The 25,979-nt window shown below is 43.7% G+C and overlaps 1 protein-coding gene across 7 annotated transcripts in view; it reads right to left on the minus strand.

Moving 5' to 3' along the window:
• HGSNAT (heparan-alpha-glucosaminide N-acetyltransferase) overlaps window positions 1-23,731 on the minus strand; it is a 141,221-nt gene extending 117,490 nt beyond the window's left edge. For 3 of the 7 annotated variants that reach the window (XM_033915374.1, XM_033915399.1, XM_033915390.1), the window contains exons 1-4: window positions 23,479-23,731; window positions 13,302-13,417; window positions 11,941-12,077; window positions 3,834-3,958 (exon numbers count right to left, since the gene is read on the minus strand). In XM_033915374.1, the coding sequence (XP_033771265.1) occupies window positions 3,834-3,958; window positions 11,941-12,077; window positions 13,302-13,417; window positions 23,479-23,692 (592 nt within the window). In that variant the 5' untranslated portion in view covers window positions 23,693-23,731. Of the gene's footprint in view, window positions 1-3,833; window positions 3,959-11,940; window positions 12,078-13,301; window positions 13,418-20,967; window positions 20,993-21,343; window positions 21,393-23,478 lie in introns of those variants that run through there. The other 4 variants (XM_033915382.1, XM_033915418.1, XM_033915411.1 and 1 more) reach the window with 4 other exon arrangements.
• Window positions 23,732-25,979: the final 2,248 nt, after the last annotated feature.

The raw sequence follows: 25,979 nt of genomic DNA on the forward strand, positions 1-25,979 counted from the left end.
GGTATGCCAGACTAAGGGAAAAAGAAGGGGGAGACCTCAGAGCATGGAGGGGGAGGGAAAGACGTTCTATTTATTTATTGCTTTAGGAGACATTTGTCACTGTTTCTGTGGTGCGCTGTATGCAGAGTCCAGCATCTTACTGAATCAATTTAACCTTTGTCTATGTATTTCTATTTTATCCCCCTTTTACAAAATTGTGGAGCGTTTTTTAGCGCCAGCCGTGGTGGTAGCAGCTCTGGTGCTCAGAATTCTATGAGCGTCAGAGCTGTTACCACTGTGGCTAAAATCCACACTACAGTTTTGTAAAGAGGGAGGGGTTAGTTTGTGATTATATATTCCATACTAGGCAAAGGTGTTTTCTGTGTTCTGTGTGTTTGAAAGACATGGTTTTTTGTTAGGATTGACTGCAGGATTGATCTGTACTAGTCTGGCTTGTTTAGTTTTACAATGGGTGTATTGATGGTGTACTGCTCATTGCAGTATGTAAAATGCTGCCTTCTCCTAGGTACACTGTTGTGCGACATGTAGATTGTTACTAAAAATCATGTTTTCTGTACAGATGGTGGGGGTGTCAAAAAATGATGGGCCCCGGGTGTCACATATGCTAGGTACGCCACTGTGTCCAGTCCCTGGCTGGCTCGGGCGCCTCAGGCCCCAAGACACCTGAGTCAATCAGGGCCTTAGGCACCTCCTCGTGCATCATATGATACACCAGAATGGGGCCTTAGGCTATCATTGCTTCGCAGCTCCCAAAGACTGACTGACTGTGCTGGAGACATAGGAGCAAGAGGGACTGAGCACTCCTCCTGCTCCCAACAGGTACGGGGAGTGGGAATCCCTCCTGCCATTCAGTTTAAAATTGCGGCAGCGGTCATTTTGGTTCAGGGAGAGGGGGCATTTTGTTGGGGGAGCTTTTTTTTTTTTTTTTTTAAATTGTGCTGATATTTTGCTTGTGTAAAATACGCAAAATATCAGTGCCATTAAAAAAATTTTTTTCTAAAAAACCAGGCAGACCTGTCGGTAAGAGCTACTGACAGGTCACAATCGAGTTTGACACTAGTAAAACCCGATTCAAAATAGCCAAGCAATTGTTAGTGAATTAATCACTTGGCTATTTTGCATGGGGTTTTATTAATTTAGATTGGTTGGATTGGACAGGATTGGAGATTAATCGGGCAGTTTAGTGAATCGGGTAGGGGACCCTAAGTACTGGAATGTATCTTGGGATGCAGTGGAAGAAGCTTAAGGCCCCGATTGGCTCAAAATGGCAATTTTGAGCCAATCAGGGCCTTAGGAATGTGGGGGGAGATGTGCGGGGAATGTTGGGGGAGGGGTGTAAGGCTCCATGGCTCAGCAGATCCTGGTAAGAGGAATTCCCATCAGCTGAGACAGCAGGAATCCCCAAACCAGCTCAGCTGATGGGGATTCCTCTGCACAACAGAGAAGGTAGTTGGGTACATCTACAAAAAACTTGCTTTTGAGCTTTTTTCATGTGGATATTTTTATTTTTGAAATGGACAAAAAAGATAGGCATTCTAAAGACCAAAACTAATACGTAGGTCATTTTCAAAAAATAAAAGAACCAGTGAAACTGGTTTTGCGATTGTCGGTACAGGATCAGTAGGTTTAGTGAATCTAGGCCTAGATGACAAAGACCTACAGTACAAAAATGCCCAGGGGCACCAGAAACCAAAGGCTGCTGGAGAAAAATCTGCCACCCTGTCAAGCAGAGATGCAGCTGGATTACACATTAGCAGTGGCAGAGAGATGCTAGCAAGATGGCTGCAAGTAGACTAGATCCAAAACCAGCATCCTAAGGGGCCAACAAGAAAATAACTTCAGCTCCACCTTACAATACATGAAAACTTAGGAAAGCACTTCCCTTTAATTATGGGCAAAACCTGGCACCTCAGGGTACATCCAGAACAGTATATATTACAGAACTCATTGGGTGACACCTATGTTTGTTTGTTTTTAAGTTGAGGAAAAGCACCATTTGATCTCTGCATATTCAAATCACCTCATTAAAAGGCTGTGAAAAGGGAGAATGACAAAGTTAAAACCAACAAAATACAAAGTGAGAATATAAATTCCTTAAGACTAAAGACACATGCAGCACTCTGTCCATTGACACCACAGTCTAGATCAGTGGTTCTCAACCAATGTGTTAGGACACACTGGTATGTCCCCAAGAGATGGGAAGCGAGTCACAAAAAGTTTGGTGTAAACAGCAAGCCTGGAAGACTAGTAATCATGAGCGATGTTCTTGAAATCCCCATAACTGATCCTGATTTCTGCTTCCCATCGATACAGTTATTCAGATTAGTGAGGACGCAGAAGGATTGCAACGTGACATAAACACGCTCAAGAAATGAGCTGCGACATGGCAAATGAAGTTTAACGTGGATAAGTGTAAGGCGATGCATGTCGGTAACAAAAATCTTATACACAAATACAGGATGTCCGGGGAAGTACTCGGAGAGATCCCCCAGGAAAGAGACCTGGGAGTACTGGTTGCCAAGTCGATGAAGCCATCCACACAATGCTTGGTGGCAGCGAAAAGGGTGAACAGAATGCTAGGAATGATTAAGAAGGGGATCACGAAAAGATTGGAGAAGGTCATCATGCTGCTGTATTGGGCCATGGTGCGACCTCACCTGGAATACTGTGTCCAGCACTGGTCGCCATATTTAAAGAAGGACACAGTACTACTCGAAAGGGTCCAGAGAAGAGTGACTAAAATGGTTAAGGGGCTGGAGAAGTTGTCGTACAGCGAGAGATTAGAGAAACCGGGCCTCTTCTCCCTTGAAAAGAGGAGAGGGGACATGATTGAAACATTCAAGATAATGAAGGGAATAGACTTAGTAGATAAAGACAGGTTGCTCACCCTCTCCAAGGTAGAGAGAACGAGAGGGCACTCTCTAAAGTTAAAAAGGGATAGATTCCGTATGAACATAAGGAAGTTCTTCTTCACCCAGAGGGTGGTGGAAAACTGGAACGCTCTTCCAGAGGCTGTTATAGGGGAAAACATCCTCCAACATTTCAAGACAAAGTTAGACAAGTTCCTCCTAAACCAGAACAAACACAGGGGTAGGGCTGGACTCAGTTAGGGCACCGGTCTTTGACCTAAGGGCCACAGAGGGAGCAGACTGCTGGGCATGATGGACCACTGGTCTGACCCAGCAACGGCAATTTTTATGTTCTTATATGTTCTTAATAACTGCTGCCTCCAGTCCCAAATGAAAATATTATTGCAAGTCTGCAGTTTGCTATATAGTTTCTGAGTAGCATATTGTAGGTTTTTCTGTTGCTTCACAGTATCTGGCAGTAGAGGGATTTTGTGTTGCTGTTACTGAGGTGACTGAGGTGACACCAAAATCTGAATATATATTTGTTTTCTTGTACGACATGAGAAATTTGGGACTGGAAGCACACAGCTTTTCGATATGGGATAGGCAAATTCATTCTAAACTTATAATTAAACAATGAAATATTTTGGCATGCTTTGTTCAGCTGTGAGTTTTAGTGTTCAGTGTATCACAATAGACGAAACAGAGAATCACTGCTCTAAACAGAAAACAATATAGAAGCTTAAACATTTCCTTTGTTAGTCTTTATTTCCTTTATATTCTCCAAATTTATCTCTGCCCCTATATTTTTGTAGACTTTAGGGTAGGGCATTAATATGAATTAATTTGCCTTTATTTTATTTTTTACCTTATTATTGTGTTATTTAATTTTTACTGTCTCTTTATGACCTTCAAGTGTAATGCTTGATGTGTATTTTCTAAAACTGAATTTTTTTTAAAAAAGGGAGATGAAGAATCACATACGGAGGGAGCTGCTGGCAGGGCTCTTGTTCACTATCATCTCACAGGAAACTGCTTTCACTCCACCAAAGAGATTCTGTCTCACCCACAAGGAATAGTTCCCGAATTCTCCAAAACTGTAATGCATCCTGAAAAAAGAAAAAAAAAAATGAGAGGGAGAATGACTGAGCTCCTGGCACAGACCCATTAGAAACGGGGACAGCCAGAATAATGACAAAGATAGGCTAAAGTCCAGGGGTGGACACCTCAGGTTGAGAATGACACGGTGGCTGTTACCCGCGGGTAACCCGCCAAAAAGGTGGGGAAAAAACTGTGTTCACCGTGGCTACGGGGACAAGGCCATTCACCGCCCCATGGAGCGGTGAATGGCCTTGTCCCCACAGTTAAGGGAGGGAACACACGCGGTCACCTATCGCACTCCCTCCCTCCTTACTGCCACCACCGAGTCTAAACAGCTCCCTACTCCCTCCCTGCCCCTTACCTTCGTGGCCGCGATTTCTAAACTGCCTTCTTACAGCAGCCGGAGCGTTGAAGCTGCGTGTGGCTGCCGTAAAGGTCATCTGACGCAACCGGAAGTTGCATCAGAGACTACCTTTCCGGCAGCCATATGCAACTTCAACGCTCCGGCTGCTGTAAGAAGGCAGTTTAGAAATCGCCAGCCACAAAGGTATAGGGCAGGGAGGTTTGTCGGCACAATTGTCGGACCGGGCCTGTTGTCGGGTGGGGGGAGGGGGGCACGGGTGCGTGGCGGAAGTGGCAAAGAGGTGTTCTCACTGCAAAGGGGGGGTGAAAGCATCACGAAGGTAAGGGGCAGGGAGGGACATGGGGAAGACGGGGTGGAGAGGAACAGACGCTGAAGGGACATGGAGAAGACGGGGTGGAGAGAAACAGACGCTGAAGGGACATGGAGAAGACAGAGTGGGGAGAAGGACACTGAAGGGACATGGGGAAGACAGAGTGGGGAGAAGACGCTGAAGGGAAATGGGGAAGACAGAGTGGGGAGAAGATGCTGGCAGGTAAGAAGACAGAGATGCCAGACTATGGGGGGAGCGGAGGGAAGAAGATGGGTGCCAGGCCAATTTGGATGGGGGGAGAAAGGGAGAAGCACAGTAACAGAGCAAATGGAAGACGCAGAGAGAAGAGAGACAGTGGATGGAAAGAATTGAATGAGAAGATGAGGAAAGCAGAAACCAGACAAAAGGTAGAAAAAAAAAATTTATTTTTTTTTTTTTGCTTTAGGATAAAGTAGTATATTAGTTCTGTTGATAAAAATTTATAAACAAAGCCCTGCCAGCTGAATATCTCTTTCTCCAGTTCAGCAGCCAGAACTTTGATTTATAAGGAAGGAATAAGCTAAATATTGCAGTACTGAGGCTTGTATGGATGCTGTGGGGACGGTGACGGGGCGGTGAATGGGATGGCAGTGACAGTGACGGGGCGTTGAAGGGGATGGTGGTGACGGGGCGGTGAAGGGGATGGCGGTGACGGGACGGTGGACCAGGGACAGGGCGGTGACGGGACAGATTTTTTCTAACCTCAGGTCCTCGAGGGCCGGAATCCAGTCAGGTTTTCAGGATTTCCCCAATGAATATGCATGAGATCTATTTGTATACACTGCTTTCAATGCACATTCATTGGGGAAATCCTGAAAACCCGACTGGATTCTGGCCCTCGAGGACCAGGGTTGCCCACCCCTGGGCTAAACCCAGAACTGGAAGAAAGGATAGAAGGTAGACAATAATTGTACAGAGCAAGTGGGGGTGCAACTGGTTGCAAAAGGCAAAAGCAAAGGAGCTGATTTCAGTAAGGGACAAGAACGATCCAACATATAGAATGGACAGTGGTTTATTAGAAACATTTTTGTTAGTATACTGAACAACAAAAAGCCAATACAGTATAAACTAATAACTGTATTGCAACCTATCCCCAAACATCACCGACATATTACGTCAATGTAGCAATATCAGTCAAATAACACTTGTAAATCTACCCCACCCACTCACCCACACACACACACACTTCCCCTCTTGGATAGCGAATTAATGATACAGGCAGGAATCTGGATCAGAACACGTGAACTGTATCTAATAAAAACTCACCCAGCTGCAGCGAGGAAAAGCAAAGATAGGGCACTATAGAACCCAGGAGCAAAAAGAAGCAGAAAATAAGCAATCCAAATCAATTGAGAGGGAAGGAAAATATAACAGCAATTTCATTACAAAAAGCATCAACTCGTCTTTATATTTAGGGCTTCAGATTTTAAGTTTGGACTGATGAACACTAATAAAATATCCTGATGCCAAATAATTCCAGGAGGTATTTTCTGGCTGGATGCTGAAAAGCCACCACCTGTCCTAGTACTGTCACTGCTTCCTGGCTCGTCTTGCATCCGCCACTCAGTTTTTGTGTCTTTTTAATGCCAACGACTCCTAAATGATACAAAGATTATCTCTGACCCCACCAGAAAAAGGTACTCAGCAATAGTACCTGTGGTGTGAAAACATCCATTTTTGAATCACAACTAGCTAGAAAACAAACACCTAAATTTAAAAATTGTAAAAACAAAACAAAACACAAAAAAAACCACCCTTAGAAGCCCTACATTGAACAGATGAAATGGAATAAAAGTTTAAACATCAGAAAAATGAGTTTAAACCAAGATGAAAATCATCTTTTTTTCCTTGAAGGATTAAGAAAAGCTTCATTGAAGTTGGTGCCTTCAAATTTTTTTTATGCCATCTTGATATCGTTGAAATGCTCCTGCATCCCAGAACAGTGATAACCAGAAGAAACAAACTCAGCATGTGATCTACTGTGTCAAAAGCAAAAGATCGCAACGAGGTAGCTAGGAACCGGGAACACAAGCTCCTGTTCAGTAAGGCTACCACTAGAGAATGGCATGGAGACAGGTACAAACTCTGTCCCCGTGTCAATTCTCTATAAACTTGAAACTAGTACTATAAGAAGGTCCCAAGTACATAGCTAGATCCCAAGTAGTAAAATGGATTTTATGCCGCTTATCCTAGGAATTAGCAGGGGATGTCCCAAGCCATCTCAATAATGGCCTATGGACTTCTCTTTTAGGAAATTATCCAAACCTTTTTTAAACCCTGCTAAGCTAACCTAATTTCACCACATTCTTGGACAACGAATTCCAGAGTTGAATTACACATTGTGTGAAGAAATATTTTCTCCAGTCTGTTTTAAATCTACTATTTAGTACTTCATTACATACCCTCTAGTCCTAGTATTTTTGGAAAGAGTAAACAAGAGATTCAAATCTACCCTTTCCACTCCACTTAGCATTTTATAGATCTCTATCATATAACCCTTGAGCTGTCTCTTCTCCAAGCTGAAGAGCCCTAGCAACTTTAGCCTTTCCTCATAGGAAGTTGTCCCATCCCTTTTATCATTTTAGTCACCCTTCTCTATACCTTTTCTAATTCCACTATATCCTTTTTTGAGATACAGTGGCTGTACCATAGAGCGATACAAGGGCATTATAACGTTTTCATCTTTTCTCTGTTCCTTACAATTTATTTGCTTTCTTAGCTGCCGCCACATATACAGCTGAGAGTTTCAACATATCCTCAATGATGCCGCCTAGATCCTCTTCCAGGGCAGTGACTCCTAATATGGAATGCTGTATCACATAGCTAGAGTTCGTGTACCTCTTTCTCACATGCACCACTTTGAACTTACTCACATTAAACATCATGTCATTTTGATGCCCAGTTTCACAAGGTCCTCTTGCGATTTAACAACTTTGAATAACTTTGTGTCATCAGCAAATTTAATTATCTCACTTGTTATTCCTATTTCTAGATCAGTGGTCTCAAACTTGCGGCCCGCAATCTTGTACGCAATCTCTCGCTCTGGGCAGGAAGAGAGGCTCTGGTGCCAGCAGACTTTGCGTATGCTGGGGACTCCTGCCTTAGCGTAGATACTCAAAGGAAGGAATCCCGGCATACGTGACGGCAGCAGGAAGTTGCAAGCCAGCTAACGCTGGCGCAATCTTGCACACTGGGCAGGAAAAGAGGCTCCGGCGCTGCCGTCAGCTGACTTGGAACTTCCTGCTGCCGTCGTGTATGCCAGGATTCCTGCCTTTGAGCATCTACGCTAAGGCAGGAGTCCCGGCATACGTGACGGCAACAGGAAGTTGCAAGTCAGCTGACGCCGGCACAAGAGCCTCTTTTCGGCTGCAAAATACAGGTATTGCTGGATAGGGGAGGAAGGAAGGGAGAAGGAGTACTGCTGGACAGGGGGAGCAGAGAAGGGGTACTGCTGAACAGGGGTGAAGTAAAAGGGAGAAGAGGTGCTGCTGCTGGACCTGGCAGAAAGGGAGGGGAAAAAAGGTGCTACACACTGGAGGGGAAAGTGAGATGGTGTATGGGGAGAGAGCATGTTGGGTTGGGGGATGGGAAGGAGGGATGCCACTGAGGGAAGAGGCAAGGACAGAAAGAGAAAGCGTGCAGGAGGGAGAAAGTGTTGAACTCATGGAGAGGGCAAAATGGATGGGGAGGACAGAAAGGAGGGAAGGAGAAATGTTACACTGGGGAAGTGGGAGAGGGCAGAGAGTGAAAAGTTGGACTCATGGAGGGAGAGAGAGATGTTGTTTTGTTGAGGGAAGGAGGACCAGAGGAGAAGCATGCAGGAGGAAGAGAAAAATAAATGTTGGACTGGTGGAAAGGAGGGAGAAATGTTGGACTGGGAGGGGGCCAGAAAGGAGGAAGGGAAAGAGAAATGTTACACTAGGAGGGAAGGAGAGAGAGCTGTCAGACCATGGAAATAGGGAGGGAAAGAGAGATAGGAAGGGAAGGTAAGGCATGGAAAAGTAGATTTTGAGAAGAAAGCAGAAAAATGGAAAAATTGAATGTTAAGGTAGTGCCAAAGATGGATGCAAGACAGAAAGTGAAGATGGAGAGAAAAACAGTCAATGGACAAGAAGGCCCTGGAAACAGTTAAAAGCACAGAAAAATTAAGTCACCAGACAATAAAGGTAGGGAAAATGATATTATTTTCAATATAGTGATTGAAATGTGTCAGTTTTGAGAAAGGAACGATGTTAAACTAACTGTGAGGGCCGCAGAAAAAAGACAGTTAATAACTTAAAGGAAAGATTTATAAACTATAAAGAGTTTTACCTGATGCAAAATTTTTGTTTCTTTAATAAGACATTAACTATTTTTTCTGCGGCCCAGTTGATCCTCACATCCAAGTCTTTGAGCACCTGGTGGAACGTGACATTATCGAGCTTGAGTCACAACAAATGCGTGCCAAAGACAATCTCACTCCTTCACAAAGAAAAGCTTTAAAATCTTTGTCATCAGACAAAAATATTGTAATACGCCCTGCTGATAAAGGTGGTGGTATTGTGGTGTTAGATACATCCTCATATGTCCAAGAAGCTAACCGTCAGTTATCAGATCACACATATTACAAATTGATTGACCATGATCCCACCACAGAATTGACTGATGGTATTGCGCATCTTTTAATTCAAGCTTTGGAGGCTGGTACGATCTCTGAAGGGGAGTATAAGTTTTTGCGTTGTTCACATCCTGTTATTCCAGTTATATACTTCGTCCCCAAAATTCACAAATCAATGGTGAACCCACCTGCTCGCCCTATTGTGGCAGGTATAGGATCTATTTTAGAACCATTGTCTGAATTTTTAGATCTCCAGCTTAAAGACCAAGTTTCTTTATCTCCTTCTTACATCAAAGATACGGGGTCTATGATTAAATTTTTGGAAACTTTCCAAGATGTGCCTACTCATGCCATCCTAGTGTCTCTGGACATTGCTTCATTATATACCAACATCCCGCAAGATGCAGCCATACATATCATCACATACCACCTACAACAGAAGAGTTTATCTGACCAACGGGTTCAATTTTTAGTTAGTCTAGCCAAGGTGGCACTTGGCATGAACTACTTTCAATTTGACCAGTCCTTCTTTGTACAAATTAAAGGTACTGCTATGGGTGCAAAAATGGCCCCCACTATCGCATGCCTATACGTGTCAGCTTTTGAACAACGGTACATATATCCCTCTGAACATTACTCAAATCTGTTGATGTGGAAGCGATACATCGATGATGTATTTGCTGTCTGGTTGGGTACTCAAGAAGATTTAACATCATTTATGTTTTGGCTCAATCAAGGTGATTCCAATCTTCAGTTTTCTATCAACTCTGACAAACATGTACTTCCGTTTTTGGACATAAACATTTCTTTACAGGACGGCAAGTTCTCTACCACAATCTTTAGGAAATCTACAGATAGAAACACCTTACTTAGGTACGACAGTCATCATCCGAAACATTTGCGTGATAATATCCCTACGGGGCAGTTTTTAAGACTCCGTCGTCTATGTTCTACTCAAAACGACTTTGTGCATAAAGCTGAAGATATGAAACATCGTTTCATTGAACGTGGGTATCCTCCCTCTGTTGTCAAGAGGGCTTATAAAAGAGCTTTATTTGCCCAAAGAGATGTGCTGTTTTCACCTTGCAACAGGGAGTCTGAATCTGAGTCTTCTCCAGTGTGTGTTATTCCTTATTCCCAGCAAGCCTTTAAGATCAAACGTATCATAAAATCACACTGGAGTATATTACAACATCACGCTGTTTTCCATGAGTTTCCCCGTTTCGCCTACTCACGTAGCCGGAACCTCAAACAATGTCTGACAAGATCTCAATTTCTATCAGAGGGTCCTGCATCGAGCCCCCCTGGAAGCTGTCATTCTCCTTGCTTGTCCTGTAAAGTTTGCCCGTACAGTGTGCCCCTCACCAGCATCAATTTACCCTCGTGGATGTACAAACGCACTAACATACCCTCCACTAATTGTTCCACCAGTGGAGTTGTGTATGTCATCCAATGCCCGTGTGACAAATTATACGTGGGACATACCATCAGAAGCATCAAAACGCGTATTGGGGAACATCTTAGCAGAATATCCACTCGAGTAATGGAAGCTCCACTCACCCAACATTGGGTGAGCGAAAACCATCCTCTCACTTCAATGAAGTTTTCTGTTCTGGAAGTTCCTGTGTTACCCCGTGGTGGTAACTTAAAAGCCAAATTACACGTGAGGGAGCAACATTGGATCTTCAAATTAAACACCTTACATCCACTAGGTCTTAATAGTGAGATTGAGTGGCGGGTTTTCTTGTAATTCAGTTTTTTGTAATTCAGTTTTTTTCAGTTTTTTAATTTAGTTTCTTGTAATTTAGCTTTTGCTATTTAGTTCATTCAGATTTGTACTTTTTCATTTTTTATTTTTATTTTTACTTTTATTTGTTGTTTTTCCTTTTTTGATTGACAGTACCCCTTCAGTCTTTCCGGCACCTGATTTTTTCATAAGTGCTATGACGTCATCACGTTTTAGTGCGTGATCACGTCGTACAGTGTCCTTTAAAACCTTGGCGGTCATTCCGCTCTGGTTACCTTTCAAAGCAGTTAACCTGCGCCATTCGCGCTTTCATATGGGAGACATTTGTCCATCCTGGTGAGTCCTTTTGCTGTTTAACCGTGAGTTAAGTCTAAATTGTTTTAACTTTCATGTGAAAAAGTTTTTTATCCATTTTTTGAATAAAGTATTGACGTTTTAACTTTGTTTTCTCAGAAACTCTGTACCCATCGCATGTCTTTTCCAACTATTCCTGTGTGTTCCCTGAGGCAGGATCGAAACGTGCACGTCGGAACCCGCAAGCTATAAGTTAAGTTTGCTTAGTTCTTCGACTTAAAAACTATCTAATCATTATAGTGCTCAATTTTTTCAACATACAAGCATACATGGAATGATATAATGATACCGTTTACCCCTCATGCGATGATTGGGCTGTGAAGTGGTTTTTCTGGGGCTTGCCCCAGTTTTCCCCTCCTTGATTCTGAGCAAGTTTTGGTGAACTGTGTTACATCATTCAATCAACTTTACTCTTTGAACAGGTCCATAGAGTGATTTTTTCTATCTGATATATGCACCTTTTCACTCTTGTTACATTGTGTGTAACTTGTCCCCAATTTCTATATTTAACTCCTGTGGTGGCTCCAAGAGTTAGTCGGTCAATTTCAACTTTTCTATTAACAAGCACTACATACAAACCTACAGATCTCTTTGTTTCTAGAGGAATCATTAAGCTGCAGGGTGACTGGGTGCTGGGAGTCAACTGGAACAGCCGCCAGATTGAATGGCCTAGATGTCATGGCACCAGGAACAACAATCAGTCTCTGATACGAACACTATTGAAGCAGAGAGAGAATGCATATTCATTACATTTCTAAATATGAATTTTCAGTTTTCTCAGTTTTACATATATTTGCATCATCATGGTAGGAGATGACAACAAGTCAATGAAAGGTACTTTGAATTCTTTATTGGGAGTTTCTCTGACTCGATACGGACTGTGTTTCAGCTACAGTGCCTGCATCAGGAGTCTGATCTGATGATATACTGTCTGGATAACGCATTCCAATAAAGATAAAGATCCCAATACAGAGTTCAAAGTACTTTTCACTGGCTTGATGTCATCTCTACTGTCGTTTTGCTTGTTGGTGCAGTCTGTGGAATTTTGTTCTTCTGTTTTTTGCTTGGATCATCCTGTTCATCTCTGAGCATCTTTGTACAATAAACTCAGGAAGGGGGCAGTAAGTTCACTTCTCACTGATCCACCTGGCTATAAAAGCCATTCAAACTGCCTATTCATATCAACAAGCCACATTAACGCCTCAGCTCCTTTCATAGAGAGCACAAAACAAACGTGAAAGAAGCGAGTTAAATAAAACCATATTATCATTCTAACAATGAATTCAGCGAGTTTGAGAACACTTGCACTAGCACTGGTAATGAGGTTTTGCAACTGCTGCCGAATCCCCAGTTCAGGATTTGGTCAATATAAAAATCTTTAAAAAAGCTTCCAGCTACTTACAGCAATTAATACAGAGACTGGATAAATGATGCATAATCTGAAAACATAAAACTGGCTAGTGGGGCTCATTTGTGGCCTAAAAGCTATTGTTTAGGCCTTTGAGATAGAAAGGTAAAAGGACTACCAATGCTAATTCTGGGTGCACAAGGGGGGCAAAATGAAGCTAAGCATTCAACTGAAAAATTAACCCTCCTGTGCAAATACAGGACAATCCAAAACTGAGTAGGGTTTCCATCCCCCACCAAGAGTAGACATCAAACAGAACCTGATATTTTTTATCAGTTAGTAATAAAGCAAAATAAAGGATTCTGACCAGTGTATGGAGCAGATGTAAGCTATCTGCGGTAGCTATTGGGAGGGGGAGGGTGGGGGTTGTTCACCTTAAGATAATAAAACACGAGATAATAGAAGTAAGTCATTTTCACAAAGATGACGTCTGAATCTTTAAAAAAATAAAAATAAAAAATTCCTGAAACTGAGAAATTATGGTTGCAGTTGAGATTTTTTTTATTTTTATTTAATTAAAAGCATTCCTGACCTGGTAACAATGATCAGAAAGCCAGGACACTGTGATACTTTCACCATCCACATTGTGAATCAGGAGCAATGCCTGATCCATTTTCAGCTCCAGAGGTCGCTCTCTGTACAAATCTGCTGAGAGAACAAGAGAAAAACAACTGTCAACATCAATCCTACTATACAGTCCATTAAAAAAAAACAACAAACAAACAGAGGACCACTAGAAACAATTAAGAATCCTCTGGCTTAGCCGTGTTGAGATTCTTGGCACTTTCTCCCGGGATCGGTCACCGCAGTTCAATTTTTTTTTTTTTTTTTTCTGGTTCGTTGAGGGGGGGATGGACTTTTCATTGGGTCTGCCGGGGGCCACCAGGGCATGGGCCTTTGGCAATTTGGAGTTACGTCTTTTAGCTTCTGTTTGCTTTTGGGGATGGGGGTGGGGGGATTGTACGAGGGGGGACGGGATGTTTGGGGGGGGATTTCGGGGCTGGGGGGTTGTTTCTTCTGTTTTGCCTCTACAACGCATTGACTTGTGTATTCCTGGAAGCTTATTCATTGTCATTGTTGTATTTGTTGTTTGATGTTTCCTATTCCTTCTAATAAAAAGATTTGAACGTAAAAAATAAATTCCAAACACAGTACACTCTTGCTTATCCGATTTTCGCTAATTCAACCATCTGGTATACCTGACGGACCCCCCTTCCCCCCAGGGATGTCATTACATTGCCATTAAGAAGTGCACAGCTTCTCTTCCTGTTTTTCAATTTCACATGTTGCAAGGAAATGTGCCAAGTCCATGCTTTTCCAGTATGTGTAGACATTTTTGGACCTGGATCCTTGCTTTTGCAGCAAGGAACCCATTTTTGATCCGAGACTGTGCTTCTCATTAAGGGAGCCATGCGTTGTAGCCGATACTCCTTCCTGCACCCCTCATCACATTGCCATTAAGTGCGCTAGTTCTCTTCCAGTCTTCCGGCTTCACATGCAACAAGGAAGTCACATTTTTTTTTTTTTAGCTGAAACCATGCTTTTAAAGTATGTGCACTAATTTTTGGACTTGGTATACCGCTTTTGCGGCAAGTGACCCATTTTTTGATCTGAGATGCTGCTTATAACAATGCTTGTTTGAGCAATGGATGAAGGTAAAGGAAGTGAACATTAAAAATGTTTTTAATTGAGACCTTGATTTTTACAACAACATTTGGACCCGACAAGCTGCTGCTCTGCAAAGGCAGCACTATTAAGGACATAAGCAGTGCCTCTGCTGGGTCAGACCAGAGGTCCATCCCACCAGGTAGTCTGCTCGCACGGCAGCCCATCAGGTCAAGGACCTGCATAGTAATTCTCTATCAGTACCCCTCAATCCCCTTTTCCTTCAGTAAATCATCCAATCCTCTATCTATACCCTTCAATCCACTTATCCTTCAGGAATTCATCCAAACCCTTCTTGAAACCCTGTAGTGTACTCTTGTCGTATCACACCCTCTGCGCATTCCAGGTGTCCACCACCCTCTGGGTGAAGAAAAACTTCCTAGTATTGGTTCTGAATCTGTCCCCTCTTAACTTTTCCGAATGCCCCCTCGTTCTTGTATTTTTCAAAATTTTGAAAAATCTGTCCCTCTCCACTTTCTCCATGCCCTTCATGATCTTGTAAATCTCTATCATGTCCCCTCTAAGCCTCCGCTTCTCCAAGGAAAAGAGGTCCAGTTTCTCCAATCTTTTGGCATATGTTAGGTTTTCCATACCCTTTATCAATCGCGTTGCTCTCCTCTGAACCCTCTCGAGTATCGCCATATCCTTCTTAAGGTACGGCGACCAGAATGGGATGTAGTACTCCAGATGCGGGCAGAATAACTTCTGCCGTTCTGGTTGTAATACCCTTCTTGATTATACCTAGCATTCTGTTTGCCTTTTTTGAGGCCGCTGCACACTGCCCCGACAGCTTCATTGATCTGTCTACCATTACCCCTAAGTCTTTCTCAAGGCTACTCTCACCCATTACCAGCCCCCCATTGTATAGCTGTACATCGGGTTTCTGTGTCCTATATGCAAGATTTTGCATTTCTCTACATTAAACTTCATCTGCCATTTATTCGCCCACTCTCCCAGTTTGTTCATGTCCCTTTGTAAATCTTCACAGTCTTCTTTGCTCCTAACCCTACTAAAATGTTTTGTGTCTGCGAATTTTATAACTTCACACTTCAGCCCTGTTTCTATGTCATCTATGAAAACATTGAACAGCAGTGGTCCGAGTACCGATCCCTGCAGGACACCACTCGTGACCCCTCTCCAGTCTGAGTAGTGGCCCTTCGCTCCTACCCTTTGCTTCTTACCCGCCAACCAGTTTTTGATCGTTCTTATTGGGCTTGGCGTAACCAATTGCATGCTTTGATGTTGCTTGAGAGGGGTCGGGTGCGTCATTCCTTGCGACAATCTAAGTTTTTTATTGCAGGTGTGGGGTCCTTGTCGCATAGAACCTGTTGCATGATCCTTAACACCTTGCCTGTTTAATTTGTCTTGAGCGGTGAGGGGTTGGCGGCCTTGGGGTGTCCTTTCCCCAGCTTGGTACCTCTTTTTTTTGTTTTTGGTTTGGGGGGTGGGGGCCTTTGGGGGGGGAGGTCCTATGCATTGCCTTTCGGGGCTCATCAGAGTCCAGGGCATTGAATGTCACACTTTCACTTTGGTCGTGTTCAGACCTCCTCAGTTAGGTGGGTTGGGATGCTTGCTCTTTACTGGCTACTATATTGCTGGATGCTTGTTATTGTGCCTGCAGCATGTTTCTTACGTCATCTATTCTGCTGGGTTCTTCTGGCAGCTACTTCTTTATTTGTGAGGGGCAGGGGACCATTTCTGTATAGTTTTCTTGAACCACTGTATCTGTATTGTATTCATTGTCCTTTTTTTTTTTTTTGCACAACGACTCCCGATAAAACAACAAAGAAGCCACGGTGCAAGAAAGGCACTTAGATTCGCAGAGAAGAGAGACAGGGCTTTCTGGCTCCACGGAAAACTAAGAACTGAGGACCACGTTGAGGAGACGCGCCCTCTAGTGGGGCGGGAAGGCACACGCCTGCGTGGTGCAGCACTAGCAAACTTTAAGATTTTCAATCAAGTTTGCTTGAAAAGCTGTCCGCGACAGGCTCCGTGGATGGCGTCACCCATATGTAGAGAATATGCTGCCTGCTTGTCCTGGGATAAAAAATTGTTTCACCTAAAAAACGAGCAACATCTGGATGCGACGCTAAAGAGGACCAGCTATCCCAAGATCGGAAACAAGATAGACCTGGACTCTTTAAAGACGTCACAGTGAGGCCCTTATACAGACCAGCTTGGAGAGACACTGGAGCCAAAAAAGGGTCCTCCTGATCCTGGTCACAACAATGTTGGAAGGTGTTCCATGCCTTAGTGTAGGCAGACATTGTGGATGACTTTTTAGATTTGAGAAGAGTAGTGATCACAAGCTCCAAATAGCCTTTACGTTCTAAGGCTACAAGCTCAAGAGCAAGCCATAAGAGCTAAGCGACTCGGATCTTCCATGGCTACCAGAGTGAGTAAGAAGGTCCGGGTAGGCACTCGGGCGCAGACTGCGTCCTACCCATAGCCATATCAGATCCACATACCAGTTGGGATCCACTAGAATGATTCAGCCTGGATGAGTTGCAATCCTTCGAAGAACCTTGTCAATCATTGGCCAGGGTGGAAAGATTTACAGAAGAACATCCAGAGGCCATGGCTTTATGAGAGCATCGAGCCCTGCACCTCCGGGCTCGAATCTGTGGCTGAAGAAGCATGGCACTTTCTTGTTTTGTGCCGTGGCCATGAGATTGAGGCGGGGTTAATCCCAATGTCTCACAATTGCCTGAAACGCCTGAAGTGACAGGGTCTACTCGCCGGAATCCAGACTCTAACGACTGAGGAAGTCCGCTTGAACATTGTCTACTCCAGCCACATGTGATGCCATCAGCACCAGGAGATGACGTTCCACCCAAAGGAAAAGAAGCCAGGCCTCCTGAGCCAAGGGAGAGCTCTTGGTCAATTGACATATGCCACTGCTGTCGCATTGTTGGAAAAGACTCGGACAGCTCGCTCCTCCAGATAACTCTAATTCTCTCAGGGCCAGCCGAATGGCCCTGAGCTCCAGCCGATTGATGGACCACTTCCTCTGCAATGGGGTCCAATAGCCCTGAAGAACTTGTATTTGGACTTTGGACTATATCTAAATAAAGTATATGTAACTGGAGGTTGGTTTTGACTTCTCTTGTTCCTCTTTTTTTTTGTTGCTCTGACCAAGGGGAAAAGCAAGCAGTGGGCCGTTTTGTGAATTGGGTCGGTAATAGCGATCGTTGCTAAAGCTGTGAAAACAGGTTTAGCGACGATCGCTGACTTTAGTGCATCTAGCCCATAGTAGCTTCATACTATAGCAGGTTTTCTTCAATAAGTTGGAAATTTGTGTTGCACAGAAAAGAGTAGAATTCAGAATGACTCCCAACACTTTTGATGTTTTATGTACCATGAGGTTGATCCTGGAAGGTAAAGTCAGGAGTTTGAGACTGTTGGGTTGCATGATGCCCCCTTTAATAATCATGTTGCATTTGAGATGGCATAATTTAAATTATAAGGCATAGGTGATCACCACCTGGCTCCTGTGCCACACCAGGCTCTACAGTGCAAAACTAAAATGGAAGTCATTAGAAATGATGGCACCCCGTCTTTCTGTATTCGGGGCCGACTAGTGAAAATGTGGACTCTGAAGATATAAAATTAACAGGTTTTCTTTTTCAAGCCAAGGCCTCTTACCCTAAATTACAAAAGTAGCAAATTAAAACCAAATGCTTAGATAGGTTGTGCCCAACAGTCACCCTGTTTCAGAGACCAAATAGAAGTTGGTAGTGTTAACTTTTTTCCAATAGCGATTTGCATTTCTTCCATTTTGAAGGTGGCTGCAGTATTCATTGGTCCTGTGCCAGAACTTAATCAGCTAGGTAAGAACCTTATGAGGCATGCAGTTGCTTTGCGGGCGAGATCAGACTCTGAACAGCAGCCACAGGAGAACTGCTGCTGAAGGGAGATAAAGAAATCTCAATTGACTAGACCATGCCATATGTACTTGAATGCCACTCTTGTATAGGTATACTCAGTAGGAAAGGAGTTCTTTTTTTATTTTAATTTTTGCTTTGTATTTAACTGCTGTATGGACATTGTCTTTAAATGTATAAGCAAATAAAATTAACCTGAATTCAACATCTAATCATAATAAAGTTTTGCTATCTAATAGCACAGTTAATGTTTCAGTACCTTGAAGAATAAAGACGACCACACTTAGTTTGCCAAGGGGAGGAGAGAGCGAGAGAGAGGCTTGAACGTGGAAGGCAGCTGCATTTTACCAAACTTGCCACAGACTACAGTGCTGTGCAAAAAATCTGGACGGGGTTTCTTGAAATGCAGGATTTCAATAGTGTTGGCATTCATTTTTTTATTTGTGCTTATTTAACATTATTCTTTGTGGCTTCTTGAACAATAATTCTGCAATGCTGTTTGTCATAAGAATAGCCTTACTGGATCAGACCAATTGTCCATCTAGCCCAGCATCCTGTCTTCACAGGTGCCAATCCAAGTCACAAGTACCTGCAAAAACCCAAATAGTAGCAGCATTCCATGCTACCGACTCATGTCTCTCTCAACAACAGACTATGGACTTTTCCTCCAGGAATTTGTCCAAACCTTTTTTTTTAAACCAGCTACATTAACTGTCTCACCGCATCCTCTGGCAACACATTCCAGAGCTTAACTATTCTCAGAGTGAAAAAATATTTCCTCCTATTTATTTTAAAATTATTGCTCTGTAACTTCATCAAGTGACCCCCTAGTCTTTGTAAATCTTGATGCAATAAAAAATTGATCCACTTGTACCCATTCTACTCCACTCAGGATTTTGTAGACTTCAATCATATCTCCCCTCAGCCGTCTTTTTTCCAAGCTGAAGAGCCCTAACCTCTCTAGGCTTTCCTCATAGGAGTTACATCCCCTTTATTAGCTTGGTCGCTCTTTTAATTTTTTTTCTAGTGCCGCTATATCTTTTTTGAGATAAGGAGACCAGAACTGAATGCAATACTCAAGGTGAGGTCATACCATTGAGCATTATAGAGCTATAACATTCTTATCCCCCTCTTCTACAAAGAGATTTAAAGGGCTTCGGGGTTGTTGCCGTGTGGCAGCCGCTAGTGTGGGTTTGTAGAAGAGGGGGTTAGTCTTGTTAATCATAATTCTTAGCATCCTGTTTGCCTTCTTGGCTGCCGGCACACACTGGGCGGAAGGCTTCAGCATATTGTCTACGAAGACACCCAAATATTTTCTTGAGCGCTGACCCCAAGGTGTTCCCTAGCATCCGATAACTATAATTTGGATTATTCTTCCCAATGTGCAAATATTCTTCCCAATGTCTGTAAATTACATAAATGAAACCACATAAAAAACACAGGTACTGGTCTATGTTACAATCTCAGTGTGACTCAGTTGCTATTCAATGTTCTATAAATTACATATGGTTAAAAGTATTTAATTTTATGGCCATTTGGATGTGTGTTAATGGTTAGTATTCAGTAGGTCAGCCTTTACTTTTACAGATGGCTTTGCACCATCCTGGAATTAAATGGAACATAGGAGCCAACTTTTCAAAACAATTGCGGGTGCTAAACCGAACAGATTTCATTTCCCCTGCTGACAGAATGATGCACTTCTCAATATATTCCTTGCCATTTAACATGACATTATTGATTTACAGGCATCCCAACACATTTGTGTCATTCAATCCCAAGCCATGATCTTCACTGGATATTCTTCACCTGGAAATCATAGAAACATGATGGCAGGTAAAGGCCAAATGGTCCATCTAGTCTGCCCATCTGCAGTAACCATTATCTCTTTCTCTCTCCGAGAGACCCCATGTGCTTATCCCAAGCCCTTCTGAATTCAGAAACAGTCTCTGTCTCCACCACATCTTCTGGAAGACTGTTCCATGCATCTACCACCCTTTCTATAAAAAAAAAGTACAGTGGTACCTTATTTTACGAGCATAATTCGTTCCAGAAGCATGCTCGTAATCCAAAGCGCTCGTATATCAAAGCAAAGTTCCCCATAGGCCATGTAAACTCAGATGATTTGTTACACAACCAAGGTTTGCTATGGTGGCCTAGGGGTGGGTACCTGCCTGGATGATGTCCAGCTGCTGCAACCCCTTCAGCAGGGTGACTTCCTTCCCTCAGGGTCCCCATACAGCTGCCCTCCCGCTTCAGGGCGATACCTCTACTGTCCACCAGCTCAGGTGCAGGTCCTGTTGCCGGGCTCTCAGCTCCTGAATTAAACCGGCTGTCATCCCAATAACACACGTGTCACATGTAAGCATGCACATCAATGAGCGCCGACGTTGTGCATGTGTTATCGGGACAGCAACTGGCTTAATTCAGGAACCGAGAGCTCATGTATCAGGACAGCGCTCATTTTGTAAGGTAAGATTTGCGGAAGTGTTTTGCTCATCTTACAAAACACTCACAAAGTCGCAAACCGATGTTTGACTATTTCCTTAGATTACTCTGGACTCTGGAGCCTAGCATCTCTTAACATAATCCTATGCCCTCTCATTGCAGATCTCCAAAGAAGCAGAAAATGCTTTCATCATTGAAAAGTACCTTTTCCCATATACTGCAAGTCCACTTTAAGTACTCCTTTGATTTTTATCCCTCAACATTGTATTTCCTCTATGTCTGTCAACAACAGCTTCTTCTTGTTTTACTTCCCCTCAATTCACATTCCAGGCATTTTCTACGCTCTGTAGATGAAGAAATTGCCACTCCACTGTTGTCAAGCCACTGCTTGAGTAGCTGAGGGAAGAGAGCTTGCAGTCTGATTTAACTGATCAGCTGATCATGGATCCACTTTTGCTGCAGAATTCAAATATGCTTAACTTTACTACAGTATTTTCTTAGCAGCAGACAATATCAGTACAAAACAAATCCAATGTACATAATTAGTTGCATTTGAAAAGAAATGAACAGCGATACATACCTATGTGGAAGTGTGCATACTGAAGCTTCCAAACAGTACAAAGGGATGCTTATTTCAGACTTTTTACATATCACTAGTTTATAAGTTGATCCCTTCCTATAAAGAGGAATACTGTATGTTCACATTGATTTTGGTTCTGCACCATGCTGAAATCAATAAAACCTAGATTTTGCCAAACTTATTAAAAAATGGCCCAAAGACTACTACTATTAAAACATGTTTTAGATAAATGATCACTTTCTCAAATGAGTTAAGACATTCTTCTTTGGCATAGCCCCTCATCCCAAAAAAGCAACGGGCCAAGTACACGTAAAGGAGCTGTGAATAAGACGAGGGGAGTAACATTTCAAAAATCCAGTCACTGTATTAACCTCCCAAAGTAAAAACTGTTAAACTTTAAGAGTTAGACACCTTGTAAAGAAAAAAATGTGGTTAAGTACTTGAGCTCTAGATTCCGTGATAGGTCCCTTAACATAAGGGGCTAAACCAGGGGTGTCCAACCTGTGGCCCAAGGGCCACTTGCGGCCCCGTGAAGTATTTTGTGCGGCCCCGGTCAAGGGTGACGCAGTGTTTTCCTCTGCTGCCCCCGGGTGTTTACCCTCTTGCTGGCTCCCTCCTCTGTCTTGCTGCAGTGTTTGCGCATTTGTGAGGCCCCAGAAACATTTTTTTTTTGGCCAATGCGGCCCAGGGAAGCCAAAAGGTTGGACACCCCTGGGCTAAACGATGCGGCAAGCTATAGCGTCAGTTAGTGTACTCGGTAAAAAGCGGCAAAGAGGAAAGGGGTAAAACGCAGGTCCCCAGGTCCTTAAAAATCTTCATTAATTGACAGCTGAGGTTTCATATTTCATGTGTGCAGGTCCGCATTTTAGGCCCTCATTTCACCGCTGTATATGACCCCACGGATCTGTGCCCACAGTCTTTTATTAATAACACTTCAGCGGGAAGGGGTAAAACGCGGACCTCACGGACCTAAACCCGCACGTCCTTAAAAATCCGAGGTCCGTGCCCTTGTAGTTAGTTTCTGGGTCTGACAGACCTCGGTGACAATTTAGCGCTGACGGATTCGTCTCAGCATAGGGAGGGAAAAGTATTAGGATCCGTCAGCGCTACAATGTCATTGAAGTCTGTCAGAGCCCATTTACTGGGGCTGCAGGAAACCAGTTTAAAGGATTTGTTTTACAGCCGCTCCAGCACTAGTCTCTGGCTCTGACAGACCTTGGTGACATTTTAGCACTGACGGATCCTAATACTTTTCCCTCCCTAAGCCGAGACGGATCCGTCAGCGCTAAATTGTCACCGAGGTCTGTCAGACCCAGAAACTAACTACAAGCGGCACGGACCTGGGATTTTTAAGGACGTGCGGGTTTAGATCCGCGAGGTCCGTCAGGTCCGCGCTTTACCCCTTCCCCACTTCAGCTAAGGGAGCTCTGACGGACCCTAATGCTGAGACTAAAAGTGGCAAAACTTTTGCCCTGAGGTCCGTGCCACTTTCAGTCTCAGCATAGGGAGGGAGAAGCATTAGGGTCCGTTAGCTGAAGCGTTTCCTCAAATTAATTGTTATGAATAAAAAGACTGTGGGCACAGATCCGTGGGGTCACCTACAGCGGTGAAATGAGGGGCTAGAACGCGGACCTGCACCCGTGAAATATGAAACCTCAGCTGTCAATAAATGAAGACTTTTAAGGACCTGCGGTTGAGATCCGCGTTTTACCCCCTTCCCCGGCAGAGCCAAGATCCGACCCCAGAAGCGCTCCGGGGGACGGAGATGAAGCCACTGCGGGCAACGCAAAGCGGGACTTTCCGATTCACGATATAAGTAGGAGGGGATGGAGAGAGTGGGACTGCAAGCGATTTTACGGCGTACTTGCTGTAAATCCGCTTAGATAACCTTCCTAGGCGGCATCTAAAATCCTAATAAAACTTGAAACAAACACAAATAACCACCATGACTTTTTTTAGGGATTGGCATGTACTGCAGCTGCCCCAATCCAAAAAGGTGTTCTGCAAAGTAAAATACTGGGAGGAGAAGGGCAGAGAGGTGCAAACGCCAAGGGCGAGAAAAAGAAAAAAAAAAAAGAGTAATCCAGCCGATCACGCCTAACACAAGCCAGCGATCCTCACCCGCACGCACTCACCTTCCAGCCGGGGGGCTGCGCCGGCAACATAGCGGACGCCCAAGAGCAGCAGGGAACCGACCAGCGCCAAGCACAGAGCGCCCAAAGTGCTTCCGCCCGCCATCGCCCGCTCCGCCGCCGTCACCTCGTCCCTCCCGTCGCCGCTCTCCGCCACCCGCCGCCCGGGCTCCGCAGCGCTCTCCTCCCTGCACCGCTGCCGCGCGCCTCCCTCCATCACCCGCGGCGCGCCGCGTCATCACCACGACCAATGCGATCGATACCTCGAGACGGAAGGCGGGGCAAAAGCGGCGTTTTAAAAAAAGAGAATGGAACCACCCCCTTGCCTCCAGGCCTGGAGGGCGGAAGTAAAGAGAGCGGTAACAATTAAGCAAGAGGGATTCCTTCAACAAGCACGTTCGCCAAATGTAAGAAGAACGAGCCACAGCGCCCTCTTGGTTGTATGGGGTGCTACTGCGTAACCATGCCCATTTCTACAATGTGGCCATAGTTTTAACTAGTTTAATAATCTTACTCCTGGCGAAATTCAGAGAAACAAAGTGGAAAATTCTGTGCACAATATTTTAAAAATTCTGCAACCTTTATTTGTAGTGTTTTGCTTAGGAATTCCCCCACCATAAGGCCATAAATCCCTTCCTGCCTTTTTCTTTCTCTGCTCTTCAACTGCAATCCCATAAATGTATGGCCCTAAAGTTTTCTCCTGCTTGCATACCCCAGCCTTTGATTCTTTCTCCTCACTTCGCCATCTGTATATTACATTACATTACATCACAAAGCTTTTTATTTTCCACCATAGCCCTTATGAGTTCTAGGCAAATTACAGTAAAGCAGATGACAGAAAACAAACCCAGTTAAACAGGCAATATTGAAAAAAATCATTAAAAAAACAATCAATTCAAAAAATATATAGAGTAAAATTGTTTTTAAAACCCTTTCTAAAAACTAAATAACCTAACAATGAGAGGAAGTTTATTCCAAATAGTCAGCGCTTGATACCAAAGAAGAAGCACTGTTAACAGAATAGCTTAATTGATTTAGGCAATGGAAATTGTAAACAGAAGTGATTTCATTGTATATAACCCTATCTACCAATCATTAAGGAAACTAAGGGCTCCTTTTACTAAGCTGCGGTAGCTTTTTTAGCACGCGCACTGCAGAGTAGTGTGCACTAACCCCCGCGCTACACAGAAAAACTAACACCAACTCAATGGAGGCATTAGCATCTAGCATGCGCTAAGCACGCATTAAAACCACTAGCGCAGCTTAGTAAAAGGAGCCCTAAATTCAGCAAATAAGAAGGAGCTAGGCTAGGGTTACCAATACTCTAGTTTGCATTTTGAACTTATAACCGTTCTGACAGAAAGAGGACAAAAGATCTAATCTAGCCAAACCTGCAAGACCCAAACAAAGGAATTTGGGGGGAGGGGGGTTTCTGTATTTATCTTCAATTTATGAGCAATAATCCATTGTTCAAATGTAATGCACAAACATTTCAACATCCTCCAATAAGAATCCTTACTATTGAAAGGTAAAAGAATGCCGATACTATTAGCATAAATATAACTGGAAATTATAAGTTCTAAACCTAACATGATTTAATGAGAAAGAGTCAGCATGGGTTCAGCCCAGGGAGATCTTGCCTCACCAATTTGCTTGACTTTTTCAAAGGTATGAGCCGGTTTGATATAGTGTATCTAGATTTTCAGAAAGCTTTTGATAAAGTTACTCACAAGAGGCTCCTGAGAAAATTGAAGTGTCTTGGGATAGGTGGCAAAGTTCGGTTGTGGATTAGGAATTGGTTATCGGATAGAAAACAGAGGGTAGGGTTAAATGGTAATTTTTCTCAATTGAGGAGAGTAAACAATGGAGTGCCGCAGAGGTCTGTATTGGGACCGGTGCTATTTAACTTATTTATAAATGATCTGGAAATTGGAATGACGAGTAAGGTGATTAAATTTGCAGATGACATTAAACTGTTCAAAATGTTGAAACGCATGCGGATTGTGAAAAATTGCAGGCGGACCTTAGGAAATTGGAAGACGTGACAGACTCGCGTTGCCTTCATAATCTACCGGGCCGATCAGCCTTCCCAATGTCAATTCTGCAGTCAGAGAGGAAGTTCAGGGCCAGCCAATCGCTGCCTGGCTGGCCACGAAACTTCCTCTTCAATGGCAGAATTGATGTCGGGGAGAGGAAGCTGGTCAGCCTGACACAGGGAAGCAGGGAGAGCTTGTGGCGATGGTGGCTTTGGGGCCTGTTCCCCGATGGCGGCAGCAGTGGCTTAGGGGAGGGCAAGGAAAAAGAAAGAAAGGGGGCAGGCGGGGAGACAGAAGGAAAGAAGGAAAACAGAAAGAAAGAAAGGGGGCATGAAGAGAGAAAAAAAGAAAGGGCAGGGAGAGAGGAAGAAAAAGTTGGGGGAGGGAATGATGTCTGGAGGAGAGGAAGCATATAGGCTGAAAGAAGGGAAGAAAGATTGGATGCACAGTCAGCAGAAGAAAGTGCAA

Source organism: Geotrypetes seraphini, chromosome 1, assembly GCF_902459505.1.
Source record: "Geotrypetes seraphini chromosome 1, aGeoSer1.1, whole genome shotgun sequence".
NCBI classification, from domain to species: domain Eukaryota; kingdom Metazoa; phylum Chordata; class Amphibia; order Gymnophiona; family Dermophiidae; genus Geotrypetes; species Geotrypetes seraphini.